This window comes from Panthera uncia, assembly GCF_023721935.1.
Source record: "Panthera uncia isolate 11264 chromosome B2 unlocalized genomic scaffold, Puncia_PCG_1.0 HiC_scaffold_24, whole genome shotgun sequence".
NCBI lineage: Eukaryota > Metazoa > Chordata > Mammalia > Carnivora > Felidae > Panthera > Panthera uncia.
The window spans coordinates 17,992,507-18,012,815 of NW_026057580.1; the positions used below are offsets into that span (position 1 = coordinate 17,992,507).

The window sequence follows — 20,309 nt, forward strand, 5'->3', positions numbered from 1 at the left end:
ATCAAGATAAAAAGCTTCTGCACAGCAAAGGAAACAATCAACAAAACTAAAAGGTAACCAACAGAATGGGAGAAGATTTTTGCAAATGACATATCGGATAAAGGGCTAGTATCCAAAATCCATAAAGAACTTAGCAAACCCAACACCTGATAAAACAAATAATCCAGTGAAGAAATGGGCAGAATACATGAATAGACACTTGCCCAAAGAAGACATCCAGATGGTTAACAGACACATGAAAAGGTGCTCAACATCGCTCATCGTCAGGGAAATACAAGTCAAAACCACATTCAGATACCAACTCACACTGGTCAGAGTGGCTAAAATTAACAACTCAGGAAACAACAGATGTTGGCAAAGATGTGGAGAAAGGGGAACCCTCTTGAACTGTTGGTGGGAATGCAAACTGGTGCAACCACTCTGGAAAACAGTGTGGATGTTCCTCAAAAAATTAAAAAAAGAATTACCCTACAACCCAGGAATAACAATACTAGGAATTTATCCAAAGCATACAGGAGTGCTGATTCATAGGGTCACATGTACCTCAATGTTTATAGCAGTGCTATCAACAATAGCCAAATTATGGGAAAAGCCCAAATGTCCATCAACTGACGAATGGATGAAGATGATGTGGTTTATATATATAATGGAATACTATTTGGCAATAGAAAGAATGAAATCTTGCCATTTGCAAAAGCGTGGATGGAACTGGAGGGTGTATTATGCTAAGTGAAATAAGTCAGTCAGAGAAAGACAGATATCATAAGTTCTCACTCATATGTGGAATTTGAGAAATTTAACAGAAGACCATGTGGCAAGGGAAGGACAAAAAAGAATAGTTACAAACTGAGAGGGAGCCAAACCATAAAAGATTCCTAAATACAGGGAATAAACTGAGGGATGATGGGAGGCGGCAGGGTAGAGGGGAAAATGGGTGATGGGCATTGAGGAAAGGCACTTGTTGGGATGAGCACTGAGTGTTGTATATAAGTGATGAATCACGGGAATCTACTCCTGAAGCCAAGAGCACACTGTATACTCTGTATGTCAGCCAACTTGACAATTAATTATATTAAAACACATAAATAAAAAATAATAAAAAATCTAAAATAAATAAATAAAATGTTGTTAAAGTGACATTCTTAAAATTTTTCTAGCTTGGATGAAAGTATTCAGTATTCTACTGAAAATATGATGATTGATGTAGGTTTTAACATAGCAAAATATTATCAGCTTAAAAAATATTCCCTGAACACCCAAACCAGACAAAGATATTACAAGAAAGGAAAACTACACGTCAATATTTCTCATGAACATATATGCAAAAATCCTCAAGAACATATCTGCGAATCAAATCCAACACTATATAAAATATTACACACCATTACCAAGTGGGATTTATCCCATGTATGCAAGCCTGGCTCATCATTCAAAACTCAATTAATATGACACATCACATCAACAAACCAAAAAGAAAAAAATCATTTGATCACATCAGCATAGGCAAAAACAAAAAAAAAAAAAAGCATTTGACAAAATCCAACATTCATTTATGGTAAAAACTCTCAGTAAACTACAAATAGAGGGAAGATTTCTCAACCTGATAAAAAGTATCTACAAAATCCTATAGCTACCATAATACTTAATGGTAACAAACTCAAAGCTTTCCTACTAAGATCAACCAGAAGGCAAGGATATCTCTTTACCACTCCTTTTCAACACCATACTGGAAATTGTAGCTGATGCAAATGACAAGAAAAGGAAATAAAAGGTATACAGATTGGGAAGGAAGAAATAAAACTTTGTTTGCAAATGACACAATAGTCTATGTAGAAAAATCTTAAAGAAAAAAACATACTTTTCTGGGGGTGCTGTGTGACTCACTTGGTTAAACATCCGACTTTGGCCCAGGTCATGACCTCATGGTTCGTGAGTTCAAGCCCTGCATCAGGCACTCTGCTGTCAGCACAGAGCCCACTTTGGATCCTCTGTCCCCCTCCCCAACTCATTTTCTCTCTCTCTCTCTGTCTCTCTCTCTCTCAAAAATAAATAAACATTAAAAACTTTTAAAAAACCTTCCTGAACTAATAATCAAGTACAGCAAGTAGCAAAATATAAAATTAACATAGAAAAGTCACTTTCCTATATACCAACAATTAATAAGTGGAATTTGAAATTAAAAACAGAATATCATTTACATTAGCACTCCAAACATGAAATACTTATGTACAATTCCAACAAAATATGTGAAAGATCTGTATTAGGAAACTACAAAACTCTGATGAATAAATCAAAGAACTAAATAAATAGAAATTCCATGTTCATAGGAAAGCAGTATCTTCCCAACTTGTTCTATAGATTTAATTTCACCCCCATCAAAATCCCAGGAAGTTATTTTGTGGAGATCCACAAACTGATTCTAAAGTTTATATGTAAAGGCAAAAAATCCAGAATAGCCAGCACAATATTGAAGAACAAAGTTGGAGGAATGACATAATGTGAATTATGTCTTACTCTAAAATTATAGTAAATAAGACAGTGGGGTATTAGTGAAAAAGTGGACGAATAAATCAGTGGCACAGAATAGAGAACCCATTAATAGACACACATAAATATAGTCAATCCATCTTCAACACAAGAACAAAGGCAATACCATAAAGCAAAGACAGTCTTTTCAACAAATGGTGCTGGAACAAGTGGATATCCATGTGCAAAACAAAAACAAAAACAACGAAAAAATAGGCACCTTTACAAAATTAACTCAAAATGGACAACAGAACTAAATGCAAAGCACAGAACTATAAAACATCCTAGAAGATAACATAAGAAAAAAACCTAGATGATCTTGAGCATAGTGATGACTAGTTAGATATAACACCAAAGGCATGGTCCATGAAGTAAATAATTAATAAGCTAGACTTCATTAAAATTAAAAAAAAAATTCTACACTGTGAAGGATAACATCAAGTGAGTAAAAGACAAACTATAGACTGGGAGAATATATTTGCAAAAGACACATTTAATAAAGGACTATTATTCAAAATATACAAAGAACTCCTGAAACTCAACAATAAGCAAACAACCTGATTAAATAATGGGCCAAAGACCTTAACAAACACTTCATCAAAGACATACATATGGCAAATGAGCATACAAAAAGATGTTCTACACTTCATGTCTTCAGGGAAATGTCCAGTAAAGTGAGATACCATTCCACACTTATTAGAATGGCCCACATCTGAACACTGACAACACCAAATATTGATGAGGATGTGGATCAGTAAGAACTCTCATTCATTGGTGGTGGTAATGCAAAATAGTACAGCCACTTTTTTGGTAAGTTTTTATTTAAATTCCGGTTAGTTAACATATAGTGTAATATTAGTTTCACATGTACAATATAGTGATTCAACACTTTCATACAATACCCAGTGCTCATCACAAGTGCATTCCTTAATCCCCATCACCTGTTTAACCCATCCTCCCACCCCCTCCTCTCTAGTAACCACCAGTTTGTTCTTTATGGTTAAGAGTCTATTTCTTGGTTTCTCTCTCTCTCTCTCTTCCCTCCCCCATATGTGTGAAATAATATAGTATTTGCCTTTCTCTGACTGACTTATTTCACTTAACATAATACTCTCTAGCTTCATCCATGTTGTTGCAAATGGCAAGATTTCATTCTATTTTACTGCTGAGTAATATCCTCTTTACCCATTCATCAATTGATGGACACTTGGACTGCTTCCATAATTTGGCTATTTCAGCCACTTTCAAGACAGTTTGGCAGTTTCTTACAAAAGTTAACATACTCTTATCATATAATCCAGCAATTGTGCCCCTTGTTATTTACACAAAGGAGTTGAAAACTTATGTCCACAGCAAAACCTGCTTATGTAGGCTTATTCATAACTGCAAAAACTTGGAAGCAACCAAAATGTCCTTCAGGAAATGAATGAATACATAAACTGTGGTTCATTCAGACAAATGAAATATTATTCAGAGATAAAAAGAAACTGTCAAGTGATGAAAAGACAAGAAGGAATCTTAAATTCATATTACTAAATGAAAGAAGCCAATTTGAAAAGCCTACATACTATATGATTCCAACTATATGACATTTTATCATGAACTAGTGTTGAATAACTCTTACCAATTAGTAGGAAAGGAGATATAGTCAATAAAAACATGGGTCTAAGATACAAACAAAGATCCACAAAATAGCATATCTAATGGCTAATGCGTATGTGAAAAAGTTTATCATCATTTGAGAGAAATAAGTAAAGGAAAACCAACCAAGTGCTATGCACTTACACATACAGAAGAATGGCTAAAATTGGAAAAATGGGGACCAACTAGAATTTTCATACAATACTTCTGGAATATAATTTTAGTATAAATACTTTGTAAAAGTATTGTGTCAATCATCCATAAAAGATAAACATATGAATAACTTCAGTTAAAACAATCCTACCTCTTAGGATACCCCTGAATAATGAATGCATATGTAAATACAAATTTTAGCAGCTTTATTCATAATGTCCGTATATGTTAGAATAGAAACATAAATTGTATTTTGATATACTGTGGGGCCACTGAAGTGGGATTCAAGATTTGAATCATACATCAAACTCATAAGTCCAAGAAGGCTTATTTAACTCCAGTTTGAAACAGATCAGAGAGCACAGGAGTATACATACAAGCAATGTCATGCATTACTGATTCACACCCAGATTCATTTTTCAATGTCCCCAGCCACTGTACACATGATGTGTTTTGCTGTAAGTTTAGCCCGAAGCTGATGATATGCGTATGTATCATAGCAGCATAAAAGAGACACCACGTATATGGTGCTATAGCTTAAATACCCTGTAAGGTTAAGAGACTAGTTCCTTTTCCTTAATGTGGTGTTAGTCTACATGTTGCAAGTTACATAATAAAATAAGCCTATCAGCCAAGGTCACAGCCTAAAGAACATTCTTTGAATAGTAGTCAGCACATGGCAGGCTCTGCAGAGCATGACCTATTTTTAGAGTAGATGTCGCAAGATGTTTGAATAAGAGCAAAACTTCAGGCTAGATAATGCAATATGATCAACAGTTAACCCATTCCTTGCCAGGCCATCCTTTAGCCCCCATTCACATATACTTGTCATATAACCCCTGGGTGTGATAGAAATTATATATATGTGTGTACACACACATATATAATTATATACATAATTGTGTGCGTATATATGATTAATCATATATGATATATATAGAATTATATTCATATATGTCATATGTATAATTCTATTAAAGCATTTTTCCCATTATTTTGTAGATACAAGCAAGCACACAAAGACTCCAATAACTGTCATGATAAGAATAGGATAAAAATCATCTGATGATATAAGGAATATATTAAAAACACAAGACAAAACAAATAGAAGTTAATGGTAACCATAACACTACAACATAGTAACTATAGCTATGATTATGATTATGTTTATGATTATTACTGCTGCAGGGTACAAGGACTTATCTTACACTTTCTCCTTAAAGTCATTCCCCTCTATCCTACCCTTTGGGGTATTCTTCTCAAAGGACTGGCTAAGCACTTGAGGTATTTTTATTATAAGAAATCTGTCAATAAACAGAAAAGTACAATTAATATAAGAAGTTACAAAGACTCCATAATAACTCAAATCCCTTACAACCATTTTCACTAATTCAGGGATAACACCTGAATACCTTCCATCTTTTCAACTCTTTCCCCACTCTTGACTCTTCTCAAAGAATGCTTTATATACATCACCAATCATTTACAACATGCTTGCCACACTCAATATAGAATTGCCCCCCGAAATCTCATTTAACACAGTAGTTCCACCATGGACTTTTCTTCTCTACTATTTCTATTCCTGAATTAAAAGTCCCACTCTGTATTCTTCTCTTTTTTCGAAGCAGACACAAGGTTCATGAATGATCCAGACTGAAATATATTTTATTTAGTTTTTTATTCATTATAGACATGTATGGACAGAAATACTAGGCCATGAATGAAGTAATAGAGATAATAAAGTAATAAGAATATTTAGTTAGTGTTGGTCTTTTTTTTTTAATGTTTTATTCATTTTTTGAGAGACAGAGGGAGACAGGGTGTGAGTGAGGGAAGAGTGTGCTGAGCTGTCAGCATAGAGCCCAACGAGGGGCTTGAACCCACGAACCAACCGTGAAATCATGACCTGAGCTGAAGTCGGATGCTCAATGACTGAGCCACCCAGGTGCCCTTTGTTGGTGTTTTTTTGTGAATGGGTCTCTTCAGTTACTCGACAGGGTCGCATACTTTCAAGCAGCAAAGAGTTTCAGGTCTTGCACAGTACGACATCTTAAATTCATTTTCACCACATTGATTTTTACATTGACCATTAAGCTTTATACAGGCTTTCCATGGATCAAAAACATCATAGTGCTGTTTAATTCTAGCTGAAAGAAGGCAAAAATGGATGGAGTTAAAAATTAACATAAGAAATGTCAACATTTAAAAGAAGATACACAAAGAAGCACTGACCACAGAGGGAAGAAAAAGGAGAGGGATTCACCTGGTTTTTCATTGGAATCTTTCTGTCCCTATATATAACAGAGAAAACCAAGGACATCAGCCAGTGTCCAATTCCTAAACTAGATGTCCCACCCCTACACATTTCAATTGATCAAGTAGTGACTCAATAGGGGATATCTGGAGAGCCTGAAATGTATTAATACCTTCTATCTCTCTTGCTTATCCTCACTGAATATGAGTGGGCCAATCTCCATCTTCTGTCTCATTTATTATTCATGTTTAATTCTGTTCTGTGAATTTTCCTCCTCAAGACTTCATTGTTCATTGAAACTTGACTTCAATGGTTCTAAAGTACTAAAATATACTGTTTTTTTTTAATTTTATTAAATATCCCAACTATTCTTTGATCTACACCCCACCTTCACTCCCAGGAGATGTTCACCTAAAAACAGACAATTTGGAAGATTAACATAATGAACAGAAAAATAAATAAACAAAAGAGATGAACATAGTTAAGATTTCAGCAAGTCTCTTAACTTTTCAGTACTACTTTTCATTTTCTCCCCTACTATAGTTTCTGAAGCCATAGAAAGTTTAAAATTTTTCACTCTTTCACTTTGCACTGTATTTTCTTTGATTTTGTAACTTGAAAAATCATGAGGAATGAGATAAGGATCCAATGTCTCTGTTACTTATAGACGTTCTGGAATGCAGGTGAAGGTTTACATTTATTCCCCGTATCTCCCGAAACAAAACTATAAGTAAATGGTGTAGATTAACAGGGAATCAGGTTTTAGCTCATTATAATAAATTCCTTCTTAACATTTAAAGCTTTTATAGTGATCATGAAATACCTTACCAAAGAAATACATATCTATCATCCTGGTTAAATATAATTAGGCCCTACTGGACATATTTTAGAAGATCAGCCAGAATCGGTGAGTCATTGTCACTGATGTTTATAGACATGCTTTCATTCCAGAGACCTTTTAATTATAAATTTAATCAAACCCTCGTCCATTTTTTTCCAGTAAATTATTTTATAGGGGTTATATATATTATATATATTTTAAATAAAGTAGAAATGCTACCCATATGGTATTCTCTTTATTCATCTGTTATAATTTTGATGACCATATAGGTTATTTGCCATTAATTATCAATTATTTGCTATTAATATTCCCGTATTCTTTCTTGGAGCACACGTAACAGTCTTCTGTTGGGTGGATATATTCACAATGGAAATCCTAGATCATAGAATACACATGTCTTCATCTATAATAGCTTAGTAAAAATAATTTTCCAAAAGGGTCCTATCAGTTTCACTCTGCTCAGTAGTGTATGAAAATTCTTGCTGTTCCATTTGCATTGCCATACTTTGCATTATCTAACTATAAAAATTTTAAACATTATTTTGAATGTGTGGTGGTGTCATATCATGGTTTAAATTTGCATTTTCCTGATTGCTAATGAGGATAATAAGCACTTTAAGTAGGTTTGTATATCCACTTTTACAAATTACCTAAGTCTTTTTTTCCCCGTATTTCTACTGGATTTTCTTTTTCTTTTGATTTATTAGAATTCTTTATAAATTTTAGATACAAGCACTTTGCCAGTTTTAAATGTTGTAATTTTAATATTCCATTCTATGGCTTCGCCCAGCTGATATATATAAGAACTGAGGGAACTTTTTACATGAGGTGTTAATCAAGTGGTGCTACAGCTAAGAGAGAAGAACCTTAGAAGGTTGCAAGTCTTAAAGTCTAAGTTTGAGATGAAGATGATCAGAGATAATACATTATCTCTGTATATTAGTGTAACTCTGTAATGAATCTAAATTAAATTATTTTCATGTTAAAAAATAATGTAATTGTCTAAGTTCATATAAATGCAGGTATAGGTAGAGAAATATTGATAGATATATAGAGAAGTAAAAATAGACACTTAGAGATAGAGATGTGTAGGTAAATCAATTTATATGACAACCAAGGTAATTTTGACTTTGAGGAGTAAGCACTCCAGAACTGCAGATTATAAACCAAGGGAAAATTTAAACCTATGCATGTCCAGTCATAGTGAATAAGTGTGATTTTTTTATTGTTTTACATTTAAATAAATGTAGACTTTTCCCCTTATACACATTGTTAACAATATCTGATAGCCAAAGGCGTGCTATTTATTTTTTTAGTGTCTCAAAACAGCAGCTGTTACTGAATACACATAACTGCAATGAAGGATACGTCTCCTTTCTTTATACGATAATTGAAGTGAAGTGGGATACAACCAAATGTAACAACAAATAGAATAACAAAAGAACAAGTTATTTTTCTATACAGTTTAAATATTATATCACAAATCTGAGTACAGTCTGACTCAGCTAATGTCACCTCATCTTCGGAGAATAATCCTCAAATTTGGTCAGGCAAATCAGCAATTGCTTACATACTTCTGTCCTTTTTGCTTGTTTTCCAAATATCCTTGTCTTCCTTTTTTCCTCTTTCTGCTCTCTAAATATTTCTTGGTTTTCTTCTCTCCCTCTATCCATTTATTAATTAAATAAATGTTAACTGAGCACCTACACCAAATATATATGTATACATATATGTGGTATAGGCCTACCGTGACAGGCTTCAGCAATGACATAGTGTCCAAAAACAAAATGAAACATAACAAGAAGACAAAACACGTGGCCCATGTATAAAATAATTTGACCAATGACTTCATCACTAGGTCTTTGTCTGAACACCATTACAAAGATAACTCTCTTTCTTTGCCTTCCCATAGAAATTTATTTGTATCACTCTCATGGTGTGATAACATTCTACAACATTCTACAATGTTTATAACATTCTAACTTGAGAAGACACTTTGCCAAGTGATATTCTAAATCATAATTGAGATAAAGACTAAAATAGAGAAGAATTCCTTTTTTAAATAAATCCCTAACACTTAGTCTGGACTTTTCATGTTCAATTGCCTTTTCAAGTTATCTTAATTACACCATCCTTGAAATTAATAAGAATATCTTAATTACTCTTTCTATCTAACAATATATTTTGTGTATCCAAAGATACCAGGCTTATGGGCAATGAACAGTGGTGACTGATAAAAAGAAATTTTGCCAGCCGTCACATAGAGGGAAATTAAGACAACAATCTGACTCAAGCATAGTGGCATCGACAACATGTTTTAAAATATTTAGGATGCTGGAAGCAATGATTGGAGAATGTTTCCTCTTGGAAATATAAGAACATCTGTCTAGATAGAGTTTCATAAAAAATAAGACCCTGTGACTTTAAAATGAGACTTCTTTCGCATTCTGACCATAAAATTCAACTTTCATAAAACTAGAAGTTTAAAGACAAGAAGAGCTAGGAAAATGGGGAGTAGGACAGAGAACATACTTAGGATATTTCCTCCATTTCTTTTGATAGATAGTGATTAAACTGTGCAAGTTATAATTCTACTTGTTTTATTTTACCTGCTTTGTTTTCCTTTGTACTGTATTCTGCCTTTTCAGATATTGTGGAAGAATTATGTATCTCTGAGTATAGTTTTTCAAACCTTTTAGTACATATGGTCATCGATAATGGCATAGAAGTGGTAACAGGTTGGTCACAGCCCACTGCAAAAGAAAAAAATACTTTAAAAGCATACAAAATAGTATTTTCCAAAATAAGAACAATAATGTATTTCTCTTTATTTCATGGTTCTGCGTACTATAAGAGGTTTTTAAAGATGATAAGCTTGTAGAATATACTTCTTTAAAATTTGATTGAATAAGTCAATGAATGACTTAATCATTATCTCACATGATTATTGCAAGGAGCAATAAATTAATAAGGGCAAAAGGCAGAACAGATGCTAGCTATTAAATTCATTACTATTAAGAAAAAAGCATCAGTGCAAATTTAAATTGATGTAATTCTAAAGAATATCTCAGAAAATTTCTAGGAATAGAGAGAATTTTAATGACCATGTTCTAATAAATTTTTACAAAGATGATGAAGGAAAAAATTATTCTTATTTAAATGAACTCCAATTCCTTGAGTTACGCTATCAATTGAAGTTTAGCTCTCTTTTGGTGACAAATTGTCAGTTAAAAAATTATTTCTGTTTGAGTGTCAGAGCAGAGTAACAGTAAGAGAAGGGAATACTATAGGTTTACTTTATGATGATCTCCACTTATCTCAATAATGACAGATATTTTGGTGACCCAGGAAATTAGCAAAATAAAGAAGAATTTAAATGGAAGAGGGCAGATGCACAGCTAGTCTTTGGACTTTCAGCAAGCTATGTAACCTCACTTACCTTCTGCTATCAATACTATCAATGTGAAATGAATAATTTCCAACCATACATTCATTCTATTCTCAATTTTTTTCAAATCTACTCATATATTAAATTTAGTAGAATTTGAATATTAAAAAACAACACATTTTGAGGATTGATTAAATCATGGTAGTGCTATTTTTTCCAATGGCTTATATAGACACACACACACACACACACACACACACACACATATATATGTGTGTGTGTGTGTGATATATAGTACATATATGTATAAATATATATAATGTATGTAATATATATAATTTCATGTAATCAGAGTGAATCATAACCTTTACTAGGCAATTGTTTTTGAAAAATTATTCAAATATTTTCTCCATCTGGGGCTGTAAATAAATATAATATGATTTTGCTGATAGTATTAATATAATTATTATATAATGTTAATGATATTTACTTAAAAAATCCTGACACCAACCCCCCACTCCACTTAGTGCCGACCCCTGTGGCAATAACATTTATGTTACCTGGTATACTGGAGATACCAAAGGACAAAATAGAGAAAGAAAGAAGGATCTCCATTGTAAATGATTTCTTAGGAGAACACAGTTCACAGATCTTCTGTCTTAACTCAGGTATTGCTGAAATAAGGAAGAAAGAATCCTTCTGCACAGTCTTGATTACTGAGGCTTATTAAGAGTAAGAACATTTCTGTGCTTGGTTGAATGTTCAAAGGGATAGTGGATAGAAAAAGCTGGTGCATTACCACACACACACAAAATGCTATCTACTGATTTCTCCTGAGGCCAGTGTCTCTAAGAAACTTTAACAGTTTCTAGATTATGGGTATAAGTTGCTAAGTGACCAAGTTTGAAAATAACCTTCTGTTATTCATGAGATATTGCAAGAATATGTGTTTCATATAACCACATTTATCATTTTAGTGTTCGCAATACAAGAATCATAGTGCAAATAAATGTCCAAAACAGAATTTTGGACTGATATTACCATTGAGAATATTTAATTTTATACATAAAAGTAATGAGATCCAGAGTTGTCAGGTGATTTCATAATCCATAACATTTTTATTTAAAATAAATTTTAACATAAATAATGACAGTTAACTGACTTGTTTGAAAATTACCTTATCTGGGGCGCCTGGGTGGCTCGGTCGGTTAAGCGTCCGACTTCAGCTCAGGTCATGATCTCACGGTCTGTGAGTTCGAGCCCCGCGTCGGGTTCTGTGCTGACAGCTCAGAGCCTGGAGCCTGTTTCAGATTCTGTGTCTCCCTCTCTCTCTGCTCCTCCCCTGTTCATGCTCTGTCTCTCTCTGTCTCAAAAACAAATAAACGTTAAAAAAATTTAAAAAAAAAAAGAAAGAAAATTACCTTATCTAACTTAGTTGTACCTTTAAGAAAGGTGTGTACTCTCAAGTAAGTTTCAAATAAAAAATGCATAAATATCCTATGTTAAAAAGTCAAAGTGCATTTCTAGTTTTTTCTGTGTAGTTGGAGTTATTTCTGAGGTCATCCATATGTTTTCCATGGTTTATTACAGCAGATATTGGAGAAGAGCAGCTGAAAGTTTTTCCTCAGATCCCATAAGCAAACATTAGGAGCAACTGTCCATTAATTCTCTCTTATTACACCCAAATAAAGCACTCAGAATATGGGTATAAAAGAGTCCCAGTGAACATTAGCCATATTATTCTATAGCGGTAAAGGTGTTTACTATCAAAACATGCATAGGTATTTAGAATCTTAGCAAACCTTCCTGAACAAAGTAATAGACATTATTCAAGAAGTGTTTCCTTCCATAACCAATTTCTTCACTCTCAAAATATGAATTTAAAATTAAGGACTTAGAAAGTTAAATACTTGTTAGTAAGCACATAATTGAGAATTTTGCCATCATCTGACATAGAGGAAGACCATTTAAAACTGTCTCAACATAAGATGAATTCAACAGAAATTAATCAAATACTTATCAATGTGTCTATTAATGTTCTAGTTACTGTAATATAACTGTGAAAAAGATAGATTTGATTATTGTGGATGAGAGTTAGAATTAGTTGAGATACTACAACTAAATTTCAAATTTTATTAAAAATAAATTATTGGGTACCTTCTCTGTTATCAAAATACCTATGAATAAACCCCAGGAAAAGAGCAGAGAAGAAAGGTTTCTCATTGATTTTCTCTATTCTATTCCTTTCCAAAGTTAGGACAAAAGTGCAATATTTTTACCTCCAAAGACTGAAGCCAATTAGAAATTTATTTTGGATATCTCATTTGTTAAATATGAAGAAAAAACAGAAAAATGAAAATATTATTGCTGACTCACTCAGGATAATTTTTGACTCACTTCTAATCTCATGGAGAATATGGAAACCACTCCCTTTTTTGAGCACTGTCTCAGTCTTTCACTCTGGATGCCCAACACGTTAAACACATTCTACAGAATCTACCTCATGAAGTAGAACTAAACTATTCTTTTCAACACTTATTATCTGAAAATGAGAGTACATATCATTTAAATTGTTTTTGTTTTACAGATATAAAGAATTTTAAATCATTGACAACTGGATAACTTAGGATGCTTGGATTCATTGACCACCATTCTGTGATCACCTTGTCGTCATTCCAGATATTTAGGAAACAGATTATAAGACCTGGTCACTGTCTTGAGAAACTCAAATTATTTTTTAAAAGACATTCATAGAAACATATGACAAATCAATAGGGAAAATGTCATAAAAGTTGTATGAAAACAATTTTTATGTATGTTCTAAGTGTAGTTTTTCCTTCCAATACCACAAAGTTCAACATAGATCACATATTATAATGTTTCTGGATTAGGGGTTTTGTGGATCTAATAAGGAAAACCTAAGTTGTGTGTGAGTCACCCAAAGAAAGTATTTTACCTTGTTTCAATTTCTCTTCATTTCCTAATTTCACTCTTTAAATTTTGGAGAAGGAAATTATTATTGCTAGTCTACAACCTGTATGTTTATCAAAAACCACACTGGGGCACCTGGGTGGCTCCGTCTATTAAGTGTCCAACTCTCGACTTCAGCTCAGGTTATGATATCACAATTCGTGAGTTCAAGTCCTGCCTCAGGCTCTGAGCTGACATTGCAGAGCCTGCTTAGGATTCTCCCTTTATCACTCTCTCATTGCTTCTCTCTCTCTCTCTCTCTCTCTCTCTCTCTCTTTCACTCTCTCTCTCTCTCTTTCTCAAAATAAATAAATAAACTTAAAAAAGGAACCCACCATCTTGGATAGTAAAAGTGTACAAAAGGTGTATATTTTGTCAATTCAATTGGCAGGGGTTATCTACACTGCTGAGCTAAAAAGATTTCCAAGGCCAATTCTATGTTCAGTGGGAAAAGAGTGTTATAACTGAATGGTGATGTATATCAAACATTCCAGGCAAAGAGAGTTGCTAAGGAAATATCAGATATTTACTGTCTCTAAACAAATGATGTGAAATGCACAGTATTGTAAAATCTTGGTAACTTTCACATATGTTATTATTTTCTCTGATTATCTACTGTGATAATTGGTAAAACTTCTAAAAGGAAAGCAATGTAAGTTCTAGTATTTAAAGCAAGCTGCTTTACCAGTATTTTAAGGAGGGTAATCCTAAGGGGTAAGTAGTGAGAGACTCCTTTTTGGAGAAAATGAGTAGATTAGAAGGAAAAAAAAAGAAGGAATGGAAAGCTTACCTGTACACAAGAAGTGACCTTATAACTTAGTTTATTAAAAAATCCTAACAATCCCAAACGTTTAATTACTTTAATAGATTGTTAGAAATGTACTCTTTGTCCCATACCAAAAATCTTGCTACACTCTCATTGGATATCTCTTAAAATTGAAATATATTTTGCTCATGTAGGCATATACAAACTTAGATATATACTGTATATGCAATCTATTTGCCAGGCCAACACTACTATTTTCTCTCAATTCTCCCTAAAATGGGAATCAGCAAATCTTTTCTTCTCTGCTTCTCTGTTTGATTTCAGATCCACGCCCTTTCTTCTGATTCCTTTCTTCTGAGATCTCTTTTTCTAGTTCTTAGCCTTGACAAGGTAACCCCCTAAGCTTAATAGTTACTTGAAACCATAAAGTGCTTAATTAGCCAGTCAGCCGCAAGTGGATTATTCTCCCATCTCTATTAATCTAAGTGTAAATGTCCTATTGGGGAGCTCACCAAAAATGGTCATTACAGTTAAAATATCTCATCTGAAGGTTTACTTCTGTTTCAGATGTCTATTCATGGGTTATTTAAGTTTTTCCATATAGTTTCTTCAGCATGAATGCCCTTCTAACCCTTATTCCATTGGCTAATTCCAATTATTTCCTTCTTCACAGCACAGGTATCATGTTTTTTATCAGTGATCACCATTTCTTCTAGAAATTACATTCATGTTCTTATCTAAGTGGGACTAGTTTAATCCTACTATTTCATAGATGTTCAGCCAACATATTCTAATTGACTTCTAAGAGTTGCACTTTTGGGACTCCTGGATGGCTCAGTCAGTACAACATGAGACTCTGGAACTTTGGGTTGTAGGTTCAAGCCCCATTGTGGGTGTAGAGATTACTTTAAAATAAACTCTAAAAATTTTTAAAATAAAAACAATAATAACAAAATGAGAGTTCCACTTTTGCTCTTTACTTGCAAGACTTGAATTTTGAAAAAATACATTATAAGTTGTCAAAATAAATACTGTTCAATTGCTCAGCATTATCTACCACATAAATGTTTCTAAGTGTCATTTGAAAAAATAGCTAGGAGCTTCTGATGACGAACTTTCCTGTGGGAATCATGTATTCTGTTAATATGGCAAATCAGAGAATATTTCAACTCTCTTTCGGTGGTTAATTAATATGTACATTCTTCAACCCCCTCCTCCCTTACTCAAGAATACTGGGGAATTCACATGTTTTGCCTTAATTGTATTATTTTGCTGCTATTTGTAAGCATTTTGAATAAAACATGTTTCAAATTAACTTCTAAACTTTATCAAACTGGAATTTTTGGTTGGGAACTCTAAGGAACCAATACTTTGGTAAGAGAGTTTGGGGAAGAATACCATGGATGCTCAGAGTGGTGGTGAAGACAGACTGGGGAAGCATGAGCTACAGGGAAAAGGTCACTCCTCCCTCTTTTAACTCATCTCCTCACATAGAAATATCCTAAGAATTAAAGTACTGTGAAGAAGTTGCTCAAAGTTCCGGACTCTTAGGGAAAAACTAATTATATCAAGTGTCCTTCTTTCCCACTTTGTTTCACTTCTTACTCCCATTTTATTCTCCCTGTCTCACATTTGGGTTTAACAAATTATAAATAAAATAAAACTCCAAACAGGTAGTGGTTTTTCTTTTCTCTTCAATCTCCATATACTAGTCAATTCTCCTACTTCAGCACTGTCCCAGTCATAAGAATATGTGAATATCTCTGTCTAGAGACCCAGGTCAAGTAGATCTAAACTGTTTTATGAATTAATTTAGCAGAGAGACTCTAGTGAGATTTGCCTTTCAGAGTTAGACTTTTTTCCATATTTTGATTCACCTATGGGGCAATACGACTTCCTATAGCTGATTCCATATCAAATAGAAAATTTTTTCTGCAATACCTTCCATGTAATTAATTCTGCCTGTCTTCTGTATTATGCCTTGAAAGGAGAACTAAACTGCAGACATTTGATGTTTATGTATGAATGACTTCTACTCCTGAATGGCTCAAGCATGTATATTCCATTTTGTCTTCCTTTGTTAATTATAGAAATTCATGAACAGAGTAGTAGTCTTTAGTGGAAGTTTCAAGAAAGCTTTAAGAAAGATACTGAATTCTGGGTGCATAAGTCTGTCTATATATCTATATCTCTATCTCTATCTATCTATCTATCTAATCACTCTTAGCTCTGCATCATCTTAATTTCTTAAATTCACCTCAGCTAATATACAGCCTGAGTTTTGGTTTTACAGTAATCAATTCTAATTTATTATTTGCCCCAGTGATTATTAAATTGTCCATAGTCTTCTCTTGCATACCTTCCACAAGTCCAAGCCACAATAATGGTACTCTTTGCTTTTGGCTAAAATAAGAAAAGAAAGAAAGAAAGGATTAAAATCCAGCTATGACTGGAGCACCTGGGTGGCTCAGTAGGTTAAGCCCCCAACTCTTGATATTGGTTCAGGTCATGATCTCATGGTTGCTGAGATGAGAGCATGGAGTCTTCTTGGGATTCTTTCTCTCTGCCCCTCCCCCACTAGCACACACATTTTATCTCTCCCTCTCAAAATAAATAAATAAACTTAAAAAAAAATCCAGCTATGGCAAGCACACTTCCAAAATAAAATAGGCCAAGAACCACCAGAAAGCAACATGCCAATGGAAAAAAACGCTATACTACTATCTTGGAAATTTTTATTTCTTGCTGTATGTATTCTACTATATGCCAAACATTGATCAGGCTTTGTGAAACTATAGTGGTCAGAACCTAGATCCTGCCATTATGGAACTTGCTCAATCAAATCCTTTGACAACCTTGTTTCAGAGCTGTCATGAAAATTATTGTCACCTCCTTTGTTCTCCCATGTTATTTACTCTGAACAATTCATATATAATTTATAGCAATGCAATCTGAGAGAGAATTCCTCTAAGTGATATCCTAACCCTAATTCAGATGAGGGCCAGAACACGGAAAAATTCTTCACAAACTAAGTCTTCCAGAAATTTAGATTTTTCTCACTCCCTTTTATTTTATTCTTTCAAGCTATCATCTTTACCCCATCCTCAGAGTTAGCAAAAATATCCTGACAATGCTTTCAATACATGTGTATTCTTAGACTACCCAAGAGATATATCAGGGTCATAAAAATGGCTGGTAGAAAGGTATCTTGCCATCCAAAATATGAAGGGGTAGGAGTAAAATAGTGCTTCATTCCTAGTCATATTAGCACTGAATGTACTGAGATAAACAATCATAAAAATAATAACCAAGAAATTGTTCTTCTAGAAAAAATATTATGGTTAGAAAACAAAACATGACTTCATCATAAACTTATCATTTGACTTAGGAAAGAGATTCAAAATTACACATTGCACAGGACATTCCTTACTATATAACTAGAGAAGTGAGGAGACAGAAAGGTAAGCATAAAATACATGTTTAATACAGGAGTACTGATGCATAGGGGCACTTGTACCCCAATGTTTATAGCAGCACTCTCAACAATAGCCAAATTATGGAAAGAGCCTAAATGTTCATCAAACTGATGAATGGATAAAGAAATTGTGATGGGCGGTGGGAGGGAGGGGAGGGTGGGTGATGGGTATTGAGGAGGGCACATTTTGGGATGAGCACTGGGTGTTGTATGGAAACCAATTTGACAATAAACTTCATATATTGTAAAAAAAAGAAATTGTGGTTTATATACACAATGGAGTACTACGTGGCAATGAGAAAGAATGAAATATGGCCCTTTGTAGCAACGTGGATGGAACTGGAGAGTGTTACGCTAAGTGAAATAAGCCATACAGAGAAAGACAAATACCATATGTTTTCACTTTTATGTGGATCCTGAGAAACTTAACAGAAACCCATGGGGGAGGGGAAGGAAAAAAAAAGAGGTTAGAGTGGGAGAGAGCCAAAGCATAAGAGACTCTTAAAAACTGAGAACAAACTGAGGGTTGATGGCAGGGTGGGAGGGCGGGGAGGGTGGGTGATGGGTATTGAGGAGGGCACCTTTTGGGATGAACACTGGGTGTTGTATGGAAACCAATTTGACAATAAATTTCATATATTGAAAAAATAAAATAAAATACATATTTAATATATTTACCTTTGATCCAACTGAACAAAAATGAACTACTAATATATTACAATGCACAAGACAACTTAATAATTTCAGTCTTTGTGTATTTTTGCTATATTACACATGAGGAAACATTTTAGAAGAAGTATATATCTCTTAATTTTACTTTTTATACTTCAATCTATATTTTGTGGTCAAGAATTTTCTTGTCAACAGATGGCAACAGTTTTCTAAAAGTTCAGTGTGAGTCCACTGTGAAGGAAATTCTTTTATTTGAAAGTATAGGAAAAGGTGCTTGTAAAAATAATAACACTTTGTCTTCATCTTTCATTAATATCTCTTTGTCCTTTGCTTAAAAATAAAAAGTGTAGGGGTGCCTGGGTGGCTCAGTCAGTAAAGGTCTGACTTCAGTCAGATCAGGTCATGATCTCCCGGTTCGTGGGTTTGAGCCCCGTGTCAAGCTCTGTACTCGGAGCCTGGAACCTCCTTTGGATTCTGTTTGTCTCTCTCTCTCTGCCCCTCACTCACTCACACTCTCTTGTCTCTCAAAACAAATAAATGTAAAAAATAATAAATAAATAAATAGCCTACAGTACCCATTTCTTTGAGAGTATGTTGAATGAATAAATAAATGCATGAATGATTTGTTTACAAATAGACAAATGTCTAGTGAAGAAATAGTGAGCTAATATACAGAAAATGTTTAAAAGAGTATTCAATACATGTTAGTTAATTTATCATTATTATAGATATGATGGTCAATAATATCTTTTTTGGATATTTTTATAGCTAGAAAGAAACTTAATGACTAAACATTGAGTACTGAGATTTCTAAAAAAAAATAAAGAGAAAATTATTCTCTTGTTTACACAGTCAGAAGTAAGTTAGTAATAAATTATCAGCAAAAATCGAATGGTGTTTGAATAGAATGCAGGATATATAATTCACCTACCAGTCAAAGTAGGAATAGTTAACTTTTGATTTACTTTATTCTAAAGTTTTATGATTTCAATAGGCTTTTGTGTATGTGTGTGTATGTGTATTTGTCCCAGACAAAGCAGTAAAGAAAAGGTCAGATGAAGATCTAGTTTCAGTTCTAACATAGTAAATTATGTGGTTTTAAGGACATCACTTTACTTAACTTGTCTTTTCTATTTCATGTACAAGATGAAGAGCCTGACATAGAAGATTTATAAGATTCTATCCAGCCTCAAACACGTTTTTCTACATACACACTATTAATTCTTGCCTACATATTAAATACACTTCTTTCTATATTCAGACTATTAATCTTAATCTACATATGAAATATATTTTGCTATATTCAGAATATTAATCCTTTCCTACATATTAAATACATTTTTCTATATCCAGACCATTAATTCTTAAATACAGATTGTATATACATTGATTGTATATAGACTTATATATCATTGAGTGACTGAAACTGTGTCACCCCATTTTCTAATTTGATATTATAGTAATGAATTTATGCAGCCCTTGTCATTGCAAAGACATTTACTTATAAATACTGTCCTTAAGGAATAACATATCTAATTTTAGCACATTTTGAGACATAGGATTTGATATTTCCTTAGGAAAGAAAACTCAAACTAAAAATATACTTTGGGATAATATATTTGC

At 33.4% G+C, this 20,309-nt stretch overlaps 1 protein-coding gene across 1 annotated transcript in view; it reads right to left on the bottom strand.

The window, feature by feature from the left end:
- Positions 1-5,613: 5,613 nt before the first annotated feature.
- LOC125938210 (beta-defensin 112-like) overlaps positions 5,614-20,309 on the bottom strand; it is a 121,238-nt gene continuing 106,542 nt past the window's right edge. The window contains 3 exon segments of the mRNA XM_049653216.1: positions 5,614-5,624; positions 6,270-6,467; positions 10,025-10,168. Of these exon segments, the coding sequence (XP_049509173.1) occupies positions 5,614-5,624; positions 6,270-6,467; positions 10,025-10,168 (353 nt within the window).